Source organism: Schistocerca americana, chromosome 7, assembly GCF_021461395.2.
Source record: "Schistocerca americana isolate TAMUIC-IGC-003095 chromosome 7, iqSchAmer2.1, whole genome shotgun sequence".
Taxonomy (NCBI): Eukaryota; Metazoa; Arthropoda; class Insecta; order Orthoptera; family Acrididae; genus Schistocerca; species Schistocerca americana.
In genome coordinates, this window is record NC_060125.1 from 619,903,781 (window position 1) to 619,919,868 (window position 16,088).

At 42.6% G+C, this 16,088-nt stretch overlaps 1 protein-coding gene across 2 annotated transcripts in view; it reads right to left on the bottom strand.

Moving 5' to 3' along the window:
• The window catches only part of LOC124621780 (A-kinase anchor protein 17A-like), a 125,324-nt gene that overhangs the window by 89,801 nt on the left and 19,435 nt on the right, over positions 1–16,088 (bottom strand). Inside the window, exon 1 of one of the 2 annotated variants that reach the window (XM_047147217.1) lies at positions 5,309–5,420. The exons of the other annotated variant lie outside the window; for it this stretch is intronic. Coding sequence (XP_047003173.1) covers positions 5,309–5,399 — 91 coding nt within the window. The 5' untranslated portion in view covers positions 5,400–5,420. Of the gene's footprint in view, positions 1–5,308; positions 5,421–16,088 lie in introns of those variants that run through there. 2 annotated transcript variants of the gene reach the window in all.

The following is a 16,088-nucleotide window of genomic DNA, read 5'->3' on the forward strand; positions in this document are numbered from 1 at the left end:
TGAATAGCAGAGGTATTGACTTGTTGACACGCACACACAAAGAAGAAAGAAAACTTGCTAGTCTGGCCCCCCCCCCCTTCCCCCTCACACACACACACACACACACACACACACACACACACACAGATATGACCATATAATGAGCCAGCTGGACACACAATGCCAGAGCTGCATTTCAACAGGTATACTGGGTGGGGCGGGGATTGTGTCGGGCAGGGTGGGGTGAAGGAAGAGAGGCGAGTGGCAGGAAGAGAGGTTGGTGATGTGTAGTTAGCAGGTTGGATAAGGCCAGCAGATTTGCTGGCTAGGAATGCGGGAGGGAGGGGGTAGCAGGATGGAACATGCACAGGTTGGACATATGATATACCGGCACTGGAGCCAGTGCGGTCTGGCACACGAAGGAAGCATACGTGGAAGCATGGAATGAGAGGGGGTAACAGGACAGGTTAGAAAATTTAAAAAGGGAAATGGATAGGTTAAAGTTGGATATAGTGGGAATTAGTGAAGTTCGGTGGCAGGATGAACAAGACTTTTGGTCAGGTGAATACAGAGTTATAAATATAAAATCAAATAGAGGTAATGCAGGAGTAGGTTTAATAATGAATTAAAAAAAATAGGAGTGCGGGTAAGCTACTACAAACAGCATAGTGAACGCATTATTCTGGCTAAGATAGACACGAAGCCCATGCCTACTATAGTAGTACAAGTTTATATGCCAACTAGCGCTGCAGAGGATGAAGAAATTGATTAAATGTATGATGAGATAAAAGAAATTATTCAGGCAGTGAAGGGAGACGAAAATTTAATAGTCATGGGTGATTGGAATTCGAGAGTAGGAAAAGGGAGAGAAGGAAACATAGTAGGTGAATATCGATTGGGGTTAAGAAATGAAAGAGAAAGCCGCCTGGTAGAATTTTGCACAGAGCATAACTTAATAATACCTAACAATTGGTTCAAGAATCATGAAAGAAGGTTGTATACCTGGAAGAATCCTAGAGATAATAGTAGGTATCAGATAGATTATATAATGGTAAGACAGAGATTTAGGAACCAGGTTTTAAATTTTAAGACATTTCCAGGGGCAGATGTGGATTCTGACCACAATCTATTGGTTATGAACTGTAGATTAAAACTGAAGAAACTGCAAAAAGGGGGAATTTAAGGAGATGGGACCTGGATAAACTGACTAAACCAGAGGGTGTACAGAGTTTCAAGGAGAGCATAAGGGAACAATTGACAGGAATGGGAGAAAGAAATACAGTAGAAGAAGAATGGGTAGCTCTGAGGGATGAAGTAGTGAAGGCAGCAGAGGATCAAGTAGGTAAAAAGACGAGGGCTAGTAGAAATCTTTGGGTAACAGAAGAAATTGAATTTAATAGATGAAAGGAGAAAATATAAAAATGCAGTAAATGAAACAGGCAAAAAGAAATACAAACGTCTCAAAAAATGAGATCGACAGGAAGTGCAAAATGGCTAAGCAGGGATGGCAAGAGGACAAATGTAAGGATGTAGAGGCTTATCTCACTAGGGGCAAGATAGATACAGCCTACAGGAAAACTAAAGAGACCTTTGGAGAAAAGAGAGCCACTTGTATGAATATCAAGAGCTCAGATGGAAATCCAGTTCTAAGCAAAGAAGGGAAAGCAGAAAGGTGGAAGGAGTATATAGAGGGACTATACAAAGGCTATGTACTTAAGGACAATATTATAGAAATGGAAGAGGATGTAGATGAAGATGAAATGGGAGATACGATACTCTGTGAAGAGTTTGACAGAGCACTGAAAGACCTGAGTCGAAATAGGGCCCCGGGAGTCGACAACATTCCATTACAACTACTGATGGCCTTGGGAGAGCCAGTCCTGACAAAACTCTACCATCTGGTGAGCAAGATGTATGAGACAGGTGAAATACCCTCAGACTTCAAGAAGAATATAATAATTCCAATCCCAAAGAAAGCAGGTGTTGACAGATGTGAAAATTACCGAACTATCAGTTTAATAAGTCACAGCTGCAAAATACTAACGCGAATTCTTTACAGATGAATGGAAAAACTGGTAGAAGCCGACCTCGGGGAAGATCAGTTTGGATTCCGTAGAAATGTTGGAACACCTGAGGCAATACTAACCTTACGACTTATCTTAGAAAATAGATTAAGGAAAGGCAAACCTATGTTTCTAGCATTTGTAGACTTAGAGCGAGCTTTTGGCAATGTTGACTGGAATACTCTATCTCAAATTCTAAGGGTGGCAGGGGTAAAATACAGGGAGCGAAAGGCTATTTACAATTTGTACAGAATCCAGATAGCAGTTATAAGAGTGGAGGGGGCATGAAAGGGAAGCAGTGGTTGGGAAGTGAGTGAGACAGGGTTGTAGCCTCTCCCTGATGTTATTCAATCTGTATATTGAGCAAGCAGTAAAGGAAACAACAGAAAAATTCAGAGTAGGTATTAAAATCCATGGGGAAGAAATAAAAACATTGAGGTTCACCAATAACATTGTAATTCTGTCAGAGACAGCAAAGGACCTGGAAGAGCAGTTGAATGGAATGGACAGTGTCTTGAAAGGAGGATATAAGATGAACATCAACAAAAGCAAAACGATGATAATGGAATGTAGTCGAATTAAATCTTGCTTAAAGTAGTAAATGAGTTTTGCTATTTGGGGAGCAAAATAACTGATGATGGTCGAAGTAGAGAGTATATAAAATGTAGACTGGCAATGGCAAGGAAAGCGTTTCTGAAGAAGAGAAATTTGTTAACATCGAGTATAGATTTAAGTGTCAGGAAGTCGTTTCTGAAAGTATTTGTATGGAGTGTAGCCATGTATGGAAGTGTAACATGGACGATAAATAGTTTGGACAAGAAGAGAATAGAAGCTTTCGAAATGGAGTGCTACAGAAGAATGCTGAAGATTAGATGGGTAGATCACATAACTAATTAGGAGGTATTGAATAGAATTGGGGAGAAGAGGAGTTTGTGACACAACTTGACACGAAGAAGGAACCGGTTGGTAGGACATGTTCTGAGGCATCAGGGGATCACAAATTTAACATTGGAGGGCAGTGTGGAGGGCTGCAGTACGTATTGGGAGATGAAGAAGCTTGCACAGGATAGAGTACCATGGAGAGCTGCATCAAACCAGTATCAGGACTGAACACCGCAACAACAACAACAGGACAGTGGAAGGGGAAACAGTTGGACAGAGGATGTGGAGCAGTGGGTTAGTGGATCTTGAAGCCAGGAGGGTTAAGGGAGTGAAAGATGTGTTGTGAGGATAACTTCCATCTGTGTAGTTCATAAAAACCAGTGCTAGAAGCGAGAACCACAATGCCCTGGGTTACGAAGCAGCCATTGAACTTGAGTATGTTGCACACAGCTGCATGTTATGTCGCAGAAGGTTAATCCTAAGCTTGGCCACAGTTTGACAGTGAGCATTCATTCTGGCTGACACCTGATTGCTGGCCATGGCCCCATATAGTGCAGTGTGGATGAATTGGACACATCTTGAACCAGCGTCTTCCACAAGGATATAGACTCCTATAGCAAGGAGTTGGGAGTGGGAGAGGCATAGGGATTTACCAGAATGATGTGTAGGTTAGGTGGGCAAAGGAATACTACTTTAGGAGGGGAGGGAAGGATCTTGGGTGGGGTGTCCCTCATTTCTGGGAATGATGATAACCATCAAATCCCTGGCGAAGGATACAGTTTCGTTGTTCCAGTCCAGTGTGATACTAGATGATGAGGACGGCAATCCTTCGTAGCTGATAATTGGGGGTGGTGGGAGGATTAGGAGTGTGTGAGGATATGACACAGGGAATCTGTTGGAAGATTAGGGATTAGGTTTCAGGGTGGGGGCGGGAGGGGGGGGGGGGGGGTTTAGTGTCTGCCTGTGAAGGCTTTGTGGGACCTCCAGTGTACAGGGAAAGGAAATTCTCATCACTGCAGATGCACTGTACATGAGTGGCCAGGATGTATGGGAATGATAGTTGTCAAAATGCATGTACTGTTGGGTGTTAGTGGATTTAATACGGACAGAAGTATGGACGGAGCCCTCTGGGAGGCAGTCAATGTCCAGGAAGGTGGCATATTGGGTTGCGGAGGACCACTCAATGAGCATGGGAGAGAAGGTGTTAAGGTTTTGGAGGAATGAAGATAGAGTGTCTTGCCTCTTGAGTATGGATCATGAAGATGCAGTATCTACAGCATCATCAACTGCATGGAGCATGCTTCACAAAGCTATGTAAGAGATGGCACTTTTAAACCTCCCGCCAGCATGCCACTGGCTAAGTGTCATTCTTCTGTTGTTCGTTGTTCTCAGTTGGTTGTTGCCAGGCATACTTACCACTGGAAGATGCTGAGTTCATCCTCAGATTCAGTGCATCTAAAGACTTATCAACATTAGCATGGAAGACTGCAGTGACGACAATACATCAACACAACACAACACTACTAAACACTACTAATGAATCAATGACTTATGTAGGTGCTAAACAATAGAAAATCCAGGATGGAATGTAGCAATATTATGAGAACGAAAGCTGCTACTCACCATATAGTGGAGATGCTGAGTCACAGATAGGTACATCAAAAAGAATCTCACAATTAGAGCTATCGGCCATTAAGGCCTTCGTCAGCACTGGACACACACACACACACACACACACACACAAAACTAACTGCAGCCTCAGGCAACTGAAACCACACTGCGATCACCAGCACCGGTGCATGATGATGGGAGTGGCAGCTGGGTGGGGGTAAGGAGGAGGCTGCAGCAGGGAGGGGGAGGAACAGTATGGTGGGGGTGGCAGACAATGAAGTGCTACAGATCAGACAAAGGGCAGGGGAGAGGTGTGGAGGGGAGGGGGGTCGGTGAATTAACGGAAAAAGAGAGAAATAAAAAGATTGTGTGTGGTGGTGGAATGATGGCTGTGTAGTGCTGGAATGGGAACAGAAAAGGGGCTGGATGGGTGAGGACAGTGACCAACAAAGGTTGAGGCCAGGAGGGTTACGGGAATGTACGCTGTATTGCAGGGAAAGTTCCCACCTACACAATTCAGAAAAGCTGGTGTTGGTGGGAAGTATCCATATGGCACAGGTTGTGAGGCAGTCATTGAAATGAAGGGTACGATGTTTGGCAGCATGTTCAACGACAAGGTGGTCCACTTGTTATATAAGTGTATTAACATTCAAGACTACCAAGATCATTTCATCACTGTATATAACTCAGCACCCCAGAACAGCCTACAACACTCAAAAGTATACATAACTCAATAAGCATACAAAGTGTAAGTAAACCTATTAATGTGTTACCTTTTTGTAGATGGTGGATTGTGTTTATTGGCCACCTCCAATACCAACACAATAGACGTATCAGTAATGAACCATTTGAGTCCGGAGGCATACCTCAGCACTGCATTGTAAGGTATTTGAATGTTGGGCAGGTGTAGTTGAATTTAGTGAAACTAAACTTCTAATTGTTGTTGTTTATATGTCCCCCAACTCTGTCTTCAGAGCATTTCTGCTCAAGCTAGTGAGGGTTCTTAGTTTCACTTTATAGGAAGTACCATAAATTTGTTTTATGTGGTGACTTCAATATTAATTTTGTATGTGATTGTGGGAGAAAAAAGATGTTGGAAGATTTCCAAAATTCATATGATTTGATGCAAACTGTGCTTTTTCCAAAAGGATGCAGGCGAACGGTAGCACAGTTAAAACCAATATTTTTATTCATTCTTTGTTACTAGATGGGCATTCTGTTAGTGAAAGGGTTAACGGCCTTTCAGGCAATGATGGACAAATTTTAAGAATAAAAGGTTTTTGTACTTAAACATTATATATAATTACAAACTATGTAGAAAAGCTAATCCAACAGCAATAGAGTGTTTTTTAAACCTCGTTATGGAACAAGAGTTGCAGATGACAAATATAATACTTTCCTTAACACATTTCTCACGCTCTTTGAAAGTTGCTTTCCATTAGAATGTTTTAAACAGGGTATACTAGAAGTAAAAGGCAACCTGGGTGGCTGACTAGTGGTATCAGGTAGAACAAAGTGGGAATTATATCAAAATGTTAGAAGTGGTCACAATCAAGCTACAGTAGGCCATTACAAATAGTACTGTGAGGTGCTTAAAAATGTTATTAGGAAGGCAAAGAGTATGTGGCACACAATCAGAACAGCTAGTTCACAGGATAAAATTAAAACCATGTGGTCAGTTGTGAAGGAAGTGTCAGGTCAGCAGCACAAGTTCGATGATATAAAGTCAGTTTGCAGTAAAAATATTTCCGTTACTGATAAGTCAGATATATACACAGTATTTAACAATCAGCTTCTGAACATTGCTGGTGAATAAAATAGAAACTTAGTTTCTATGGGAATCATATAACTCTCTTGGAAAATGCCTTTCCAAGACTGAAATACTCCTCTGTGATACTGACAAGGAGGGAGATTGAGACAACAGTTAAAGCACTGAAAACTAAGGACTCTCATGGATATGATGGAGTACCTAGCAGAACATTAAAGTACTGTGCTGCATATGTTAGCCCCAAACTTAGTCATATTTGTAATTTTTCCTTTAAGAATGGTCAGCTTCCTGAATGATTAAAGTATTCAGTAGTAAAGCCCATTTATAAAGGGAGAAAGGGATAATGTAGACAATTTTAGACCTATTTCCATGTCATCAGTGTTTGCTAAAGTTATGGAAAAGGCTGTGTATGTAAGGATAATTGATCATTTTATTTTACGTAATTTGCTATCACATGTACAGATCAGTTTTTGATGTGGTTTAACAACTGAAAACACTGTATTCTCTCTTATCTGTCGGGTACTGGATGGATTAAACACAATGTTTAGAATGCTAGGCATCTTTTTTATTTAACTAAAGCATTTGATTGAGTTGATCAGAAAATACTGCTCCGGAAGTTAGACCATTATGGAATACGGGGAACAGCTCACAATTGGTTCAACTCTTACTTTAACAACAGACAGCAAAAGGTCATTATCCACAGTGTGGAGAATGGCTACGATGTGGGGTCTGAGTGGGACACAATCAAATGGGGGGTGCCCCAGGGATCAGTGATGGGGTCACTCCTGTTCCTTATTTATATAAATGATATGCCCTCTAGTATTACAGGTGATTCTAAAATGTCTATGTTTGCTGATGACACTAGCTTGGTAATAAAGGATATTGTGTGCAACTATGGCAGTGTTTCAAATAGTTCATGTCATTTAGAAAATAAATTAACACTAAATCACAGCCCATGTTCAGGATCTAGTTCAAAAACTTAATGCTTCCATTCTTACTATTCAAATGGTGTCTGAAGTAAGTGATGCTTCAACATGAAAAGTAGTCTACTTTGCTTATTTTCATTCGTTTATTCCATATGGTATTATATTTTGGGGTAGCTCTTCCCATTCTCAAAGGATATTTTTGACCCAGAAGAGGTCAGTTTGGGCAATAAGTGGTGTGCGTTCATGAAACTCTTGTCAACCCCTGTTCACTAATCTGGGTATTCTGACATTGGCCTTTTGATATATACATATTCTTTACTGTTGTTTCTTGTTAACATTATCAACTTATTCCCAAGAATTGACAGCTCTCACTCAGTTAATATGGGCAGAAATCCAGTCTGCATTTGGATTGCACTTCCTTGACTCTTATGCAGAAATGTGTGCAGTACACAGCTGCATCCATTTTTCAATAAGATACCAAAAGAATCTTAGTAGTAATCCATCACAGCTGAAGAGTTTCCTAATGGGTCACCCCTCCTTTGTTGAGGAGTTCCTTGGAGAATTAAGCTGATTCCTACTTTATATTGTTAATTGTGTTTACATGAACTTATGCTGTGTCTTTTTTGGGTTCACAAACATTTTATTTTATCTGTTATTACTTTTGCATTGTAATTTCATGTACTGACATGTTCCATGACCTTGGAGATTTCCTACTTAATTTGGTCATACAGAACTAGATGAGTAGAATAATAATAATAATAAAAAAAACAGAAAAGGGGTAGGAGTTTTGGGAGGCTATGGAGGTTTTCCCTATATGGTCCCTAAAAATGTTGGCATAGTACAGTACCACGCAGGTGTCCCTGGCTGTGCTGTAAGAATAATATATGGTGTTTACCCATGGACATCATGTAACACGACTTCAATTACCGAGGCATTTTAACTCCACTTTCTCAATATATACACTCTACTGGCCATTAAAATTGCTACACTACCAAGATGACGTGCTACAGACGCGAAATTTAACCAACAGAAAGAACATGCTGTGATATGCAAATGATTAGCTTCTCAGAGCATTCACACAAGGTTGGCACTGGTGGCGACATCTACAATGTGCTGACATGAGGAAAGTTTCCAACCGATTTCTCATACACAAACAGCAGTTGACCAGCATTGCCTGGTGAAACATCGTCGTGATGCCTCGTGTGAGGTGGAGAAATGCGTACCATCATCACGTTTCCGACTTTGATAAAGGTCGGATTGTAGCCTATCGCGAATGCGGTTTATCATATCACGACATTGCTGCCCACATTGGTCGAGATCCAATGAGTGTTAGCAGGATATGGAATTGGTGGGTTCAGGAGGGTAATATGGAATGCCGTGCTGGATCCCAATGGCCTCATCACTAGCAGTCGAGATGACAGGCATCTTATCCGCATGGCTGTAACGGATTGTACAGCCACGTCTCGATCCCTGAGTCAACAGATGGGGACGTTTGCAAGACGACAACCATCTGCACGAACAGTTTGATGGCGTTTGCAGCAGCATCGACTATCAGCTTGCAGACCATGGCTGCGGTTACCCTTGACGTTGCATCACAGACAGGAGTGCCTGCGATGGTGTCCTCAACGACTAACCTGGGTGCACGAATGGCAAAACGTCATTTTTTCGGCTGAATCCAGGTTCTGTTTACAGCATCACGATGGTCGCATCCGTGTTTCGCGACATCGCGGTGAACGCACATTGGAAGCGTGTATTCGTCATCACCATACTGGCGTATCACCCAGCGTGATGGTATGGGGTGTCATTGGTTACACGTCTCAGTCAACTCTTGTTCACATTCACAGCACTTTGAACAGTGGATGTTACATTTCAAGTGTGTTACAACCCATGGCTCTACCCTTCATTCGATCCCTGCGAAACCCTACATTTCAGAAGGATAATGCACGAGCACAAGTTGCAGGTCCTGTACAGGCCTTTCTGGATACAGAAAATGTTCGACTGCTGTCCTGGCCAGCACATTCTCAACATCTCTCACCAACTGAAAACGTCAGGTCAATGGTGGCTGAGCAACTGGCTCGTCACAATACGCCAGTCACTACTCGTGATGAACTGTGGTATCGTGTTGAAGCTGCATGGGCAGCTGCACCTGTACACGCCATCCATGCTCTGTTTGACTCAATGCCCAAGCGTATCAAGGCCGTTATTACGGCCAGAGGTGGTTGTTCTGGGTACTGATTTCTCAGGATCTATGCACCCAAACTGCGTGAAAATGTAATCACATAACAGTTCTAGTATAATATATTTGTCCAATGAATCCGTTTATCATCTGCATTTCTTCTTGGTGTAGCAATATTAATGGACAGTAGTGTATTTTCACTAACGAAATTTATCATAACTAATCCATCACAATTTGGGAAGAACAGTAATGTACATACCAACAACATTAGAGAGCAAAATGACCTTTATTACCCACTGTAAAGCTGTCAGTGGCTCAGAGAGGAGTACAATATGCAGCAATAAATATTTTGATCATTTGGCCAATAACATAAAATGTCTAACAGGTAGCTAAGCATGTTTTAAATCTAATTTAAAATCATTTCTCCTGGGGCAAAAAGCTTGTTTTTAAGTGTAGTTGCATGAGTAGAAATAAAATGATAATGTGTTCATAAATGTTAATTAATCATGTAAACACATCCTGTAAGCTGACTCATTTCACATTTCGATAAAAGTATCATTCAAATGATCTACAGAACATTTAACTAACTTTGTTTATATACCTGCCTTTCAAAGCATAAGAAGTCATGTGTATGGATATAGCTGATAAGATGCATGAGGAATGACTTAGTGAGTTTGGGATCTGAAGGATGAAGGAAGAGGTAGTGTTCATTAGCAGCAAGGTCATGGGCATGGTCATGAGCGATTTTAGTGTATAGGAAGCTGGCTTCAACAGTGAGTAGTGGGGATCGAGGTGGTAGAGAGGTGGGAATGGTAGAAAGTTGGCGAGAGATGCAGTTAGTATCTTTGATGTGATAGACTAGGCTTCGGGCTGTTGGCTGGAGGTGTTAGTCAACAAAAGCAGAAATTCTTTAAGTAGGAGCACAATAAGCAGTTACAATGGAGAGTGCAGGACTGTTGCATTTCCAACAAAAACCACACTCATAAAGAAGTTTCAGTCTTATCCAAAGGCCTCAGCCTCATCCCAATGCACAAGGTTAACCACAATGGACTTGTAAAAGACATACCCTATTTCTCCCGATACCTAAAGTGGATACACTTCTTTACCACCAGTCCCTCCTATCAATGCCAATTTAATCCCAACACGGAACCTTGCTTTTCCCAGTTCATACAGCCATCCAACCTTGATCATATCCCCCCCCCCCCCCCCCTCCAAATCAAACCACATCCTGGTCATCTTCCAGGAATCCCTTGCCTTTAACTTGGCAATACCATCCTTTCCCAGGTCCATTTCAAAGAACACTAACCTCTCAGCACAAGAAAGGAGAGCCATACACAACCTTGAAACAAATTCTAACCTAAGACTCCACCACTGTAATGATGAATCGCAGTGATTACCCAACAGAAGGCTTCTGCCAACTGTGACTCCTCCCCCAACAAGCTCTGTGGTAGTGATCCCAACTCAGACATCCAACATAACTTACAATCCCTACTGAAATCCTTAGGTCCATTCCAGAACCTCTTCCACATACATTTTCCTCCTCACCCCAATGACATCCCATATACCCAACTTCTATATCTCCCCAAAACCCACAAACCTAACAATCACGGTTGCCCCATTTTATCAATTATTGTGCTCCTACTGAAAGAATTTCCACCTCCAACCAACTGCCCAAAATTTGGCCTTCCACATCGAAGATGCCAACCAGTTTCCTCACTAACTTTCTACCAGCCCATTTACCATCTGAATTCTGACTCACCACTTGAAGCCACCTCCCTACACATCAACATCCCTCATGCCCACGGCATTGCCATCATCAAACACATCTCTCTCATCGTCCATCAGAATCCAAACCCTTTACATCAATCCTCATACATCTTAACAACTATATCCTTGCATACAACTACTTCTCTTTTGAGGGAAGGCATACAAACAAATCCCTAGTACAGCCACTGGCACATGCATGGGGCCCTTCTATGCCAACCTTTCTAGCAGCCACTAGAAGAAAATTTCCTAATCTCCGAAAATCTCAAACATCTTGTCTGTTGTGCATTTTCAACTTCTCGCGGCGTAATGAATAATCCATTAAATTTCGGGCATGCAGCCGTGCAAATAAAATTTCCTCTACTGATATTTCGGCCGCGTATCGACCGGCCATCTTCAGAGCGAGTCACAAGACTGACAACAAGGTGCCAAGCGCGGCCTTATATGCTCCACCGCGGCGGTACTGCGCATGCGGGTCACTGATGCTGGTCAGCGACAGAGACATACGCTTACACATGCGCCGCCTGTGGCGAAGGCGTACGAACATCCGATTTGCTTATCGATGTTTGATTGGCGGCGGTGACACGATGACGACTTCTCTGCAATTTAATTACTCCAAGAGCCGGGTTCCATGCTTTATCCAAATTAAAACCCTTATCTCTGTCTATTAAATTGTTGGCTAATCGAATTTCTATAGCTTCCTTGAATACAGATTCCCAAAAAGAAGAGGTGGATGTTAAAATCTTCACATCACTGTAATTCATGGAATGACCTGTATCAATACAATGTTCGGCCACAGCTGACTTGTCTGGTTGTAATAAGCGTGTGTATCTTCGGTGCTCCACACACCTCTCATGAATGGTGCGTGTTGTTTGACCTATGTCTGGCTGCTCACAATTTCCGCAAGGAATCTGGTACACACCCGCCTTACGAAGCAGTAAATCGTCCTTCACAGAGCCGAGTAAAGCTGCAATCTTTGTGGGGGGCCGGAAGATCACCTTAACACAGTGTTTCTCAAGAATACGGCCTATCTTTGAAGAGCGAGCACCCACATAGGGCAGAAACGCCCTAGATCTGAAGAAATTATTATCTTCTTCCCCATCACGTACCTGCTTTTTAGGTTTTGCATTGAATGCTCTACGAATTTGTTGCGGAGAATATCCATTCGATTTAAAAATGCTCTTGAGGTATGTTAGCTCTCCTTGTAAATTGTCTTCATCGGATATACAGTGCGCCTGATGCACTAAGTTCTTAAGGACACTCATGGTCTGAGAAGGGTGATGGCAGCTACTGGCAAGAAGATACAGATTTGTGTGCGTTGGTTTCCGATATACGGCATGTCCTAATGTGCCATCACTTTTACGGCAAACGACAACATCCAGAAAGGGGAGGCAGCCGTCTTTTTCTATGGATGGAATTCAAATGCTCAAGAAATCAATGTAATTCATCCATACCATGGGGCCATACCACGAATGTGTCGTCCACGTACCTCCAGAAGACCGTAGGTTTAAAACATGCTGAGTCCAGTGCCTTGTCCTCGAAGTCTTCCATGAATAAATTAGCTACCAGAGGGGAGAGGAGGCTTCCCATGGCAACACCGTCAATTTGTTCATAAAATTCACCATCAAACTGAAATTTACTATGGAAATAGAAAAAGATGGCTGCCTCCCTTTCTGGATGTTGTCGTTCGCCGTAAAAGTGATGGCACATTAGGACATGCCGTATATCGGAAACCAACGCACACAAATCTATATCTTCGTGCCAGTAGCTGCCATCACCCTTCTCAGACCATGAGTGTCCTTAAGAACTTAGTGCATCAGGCGCACTATATATCCGATGAAGACAATTTACAAGGAGAGCTAACATACCTCAAGAGCATTTTTAAATCGAATGGATATTCTCCGCAACAAATTCGTAGAGCATTCAATGCAAAACCTAAAAAGCAGGTACGTGATGGGGAAGAAGATAATAATTTCTTCAGATCTAGGGCGTTTCTGCCCTATGTGGGTGCTCGCTCTTCAAAGATAGGCCGTATTCTTGAGAAACACTGTGTTAAGGTGATCTTCCGGCCCCCCACAAAGATTGCGGCTTTACTCGGCTCTGTGAAGGACGATTTACTGCTTCGTAAGGCGGATGTGTACCAGATTCCTTGCGGAAATTGTGAGCAGTTATACATAGGTCAAACAACACGCACCATTCATGAGAGGTGTGTGGAGCACCGAAGATACACACGCTTATTACAACCAGACAAGTCAGCTGTGGCCGAACATTGTATTGATACGGGTCATTCCATGAATTACAGTGATGTGAAGATTTTAACATCCACCTCTTCTTTTTGGGAATCTGTATTCAAGGAAGCTATAGAAATTCGATTAGCCAACAATTTAATAGACAGAGATAATGGTTTTAATTTGGATAAAGCATGGAACCCGGCTCTTGGAGTAATTAAATTGCAGAGAAGTCGTCATCGTGTCACCGCCGCCGATCAAACATCGATAAGCAAATCGGATGTCCGTACGCCTTCGCCACAGGCGGCGCATGTGTAAGCGATGTCTCTGCCGCCGACCAGCATCTGTGACCCGCATGCGCAGTACTGCCGCGGTGGAGCATATAAGGCCGCGCTTGGCACCTTGTCGTCAGTCTTGTGACTCGCTCTGAAGATGGCCGGAAGATACGCGGCCGAAATATCAGTAGAGGAAATTTTATTTGCGCGGCTGCATGCCCGAAATTTAATGGATTATCTTGTCTGTTTTAGGTTCATTGATGATATCTGCATGATTTGGACTCAGGGGCAAGACACCCTATCCTCTTTCCTCCATAAACAACACATTCTCTCTCCTATCTGCTTCACCTGGTCCTCCTCCCACCAAACGAGCCACCTTCCTGGACGTTGACCCCCCCCCCCCCCCTAAAATCCCCATCCACACATCTGCCCATATTAAACTGACTAGCTACCAACAATACCTGTACTTCAATGCATCATCATGCACACACCATCGAAACTGCTCCCATACAGCCAGGCCACACACAGATGGCATTTCTGCAGTGACAAGAATTCCCTTGCCCAGTATGCTGAATGTCTCACAAGGGCCTTCACAGACAGACACTATACCCCAAACCTAGTCAGCAAACAGATGCCACATCCTCATACACCCATAATCTTCCCATCACCCCGAAGAACTAACTACAAAGGAATGCCTCCCTACTCACCTTATATCACATTGGACTGGAATCACTGAACCATATTCTTTGCCGGGTCTTTGATTATCTATCATCATGCCCAGAAATGAGGGACATTCTACTCAAGATCCTTTCCACTCCTCCTGGAGTAGTACTCCATCATCCATCTAATCTACACAACATTTAGGCCCATTCCTAAGCCTCTCCCACTCCAAAACTCTTGCCACAGAAGCCATATCATTGTGGAAAACCCAAATGAAGACCTGACCAATCCACCTACCCAGCATTACCTACTCCAGTCCTGTCACAGGCATACCCCATTCCCATTAGAGGTAGGACCAGCTTGAGAGCAGCTATGTCATACACCAACTCTGCTTCAATCACTACATAGATTTTTATGTCATTGTGACAGTAGAATGAAAGACCACCACCAAACTGTGGACAACAGTATATTTGTTCAATAACTTCTGGGAATGCAGCTGGGTATGTCGTCGACAACAGTCTTATATTTCAACCAAACACATCCTGCCATTTTTGTGGCAAAACTGCAGCAAGTAAGTACTGTGCAAGCCAATTTAAAACCTCAGTTTTCAGAGAAACACTGTAAAGATAGCACACACACACGCATGCACGTGCACCCCCCCCCCCCCCACACACACACACACACACACACACTGTAAACACTAGCACCATCACAAACAACAGTTGACCAATGTCAGAAGTTATCACTAGTGTAATTAATAATCAGTGGGTCAGAGAGCATAAACTCTCTCCCTCTGTTTTTTTGAGAAGTGAGAGAGCAGGATTCCATGCAGAGTTTAAACAAAAATCACTGCCTCCATTTATATGATTACTTTCTAATTTAATTTCAACAGATTGCCTAATAAAACTATCCCAAGAGCCGGAAGTGCATACCAGAATCTCAGTGTTGTTATATTAGACAAGAATAGCACCCTGAGAGCTTGTCAGCTGAATTAGCCCATAACAAAGTCACCTTTTGTCAGAATAGTGACATGCTTTGCACTATCAACCAACTGTGCGTTGGGTGAGTGACGATAATATCGAGGTGGCACCAAAGTCTATGGCATTTTTGTCTTATGCAGGGAGCATTTTAAATAGGATTGGTCGTATTTTGTGGAAATATGATGTGAAGTGTGTGTTTCGACCACCATCTAAGATCAGAGTCCTTCCAGGTTACATAAAGGTCATCTGATTTTTGTGATGGCGCTAGTGTTCTCTCTCTCTCTCTCTCTCTCTCTCTCTCTCTCTCTCTCTCTCTCTGTGTGTGTGTGTGTGTGTGTGTGTGTGTGTGTGTGTGTGTGTGTGTGTGTGTGTTATCTTCAAATAGTTTCTCTGAAAACCGAGGTATTAAATTGGCTAATGTGTGTTATCTTTATGGAATTTCTCTGAAAACTGAGTTATTAAACTGGCTTGCACAGCACTTGCTTACTGCAGTTTTGCCTTGAAAATGGCAGTGTGTTGCTGCTGTCAAAATAACTGTGGTTCTAGATGGTGTCACCCAGCTGAATTCCCGTAAGTTATCTAAACATCACATATGTCAGGAGAAAAGTCTCAGACTGTTTACCTCTATAGGGAGGAAGTGTATTATTGCTTATGGAGGTTGCATACGTTTTGCAACAGCAGAGGAAAATTGCAATGTATGTTGTCATTTTTTCTGAGGTGATCAAAATATTATTCCAACGTTGTGCATCAGATTCTCTCCTGCCACCAATCACATC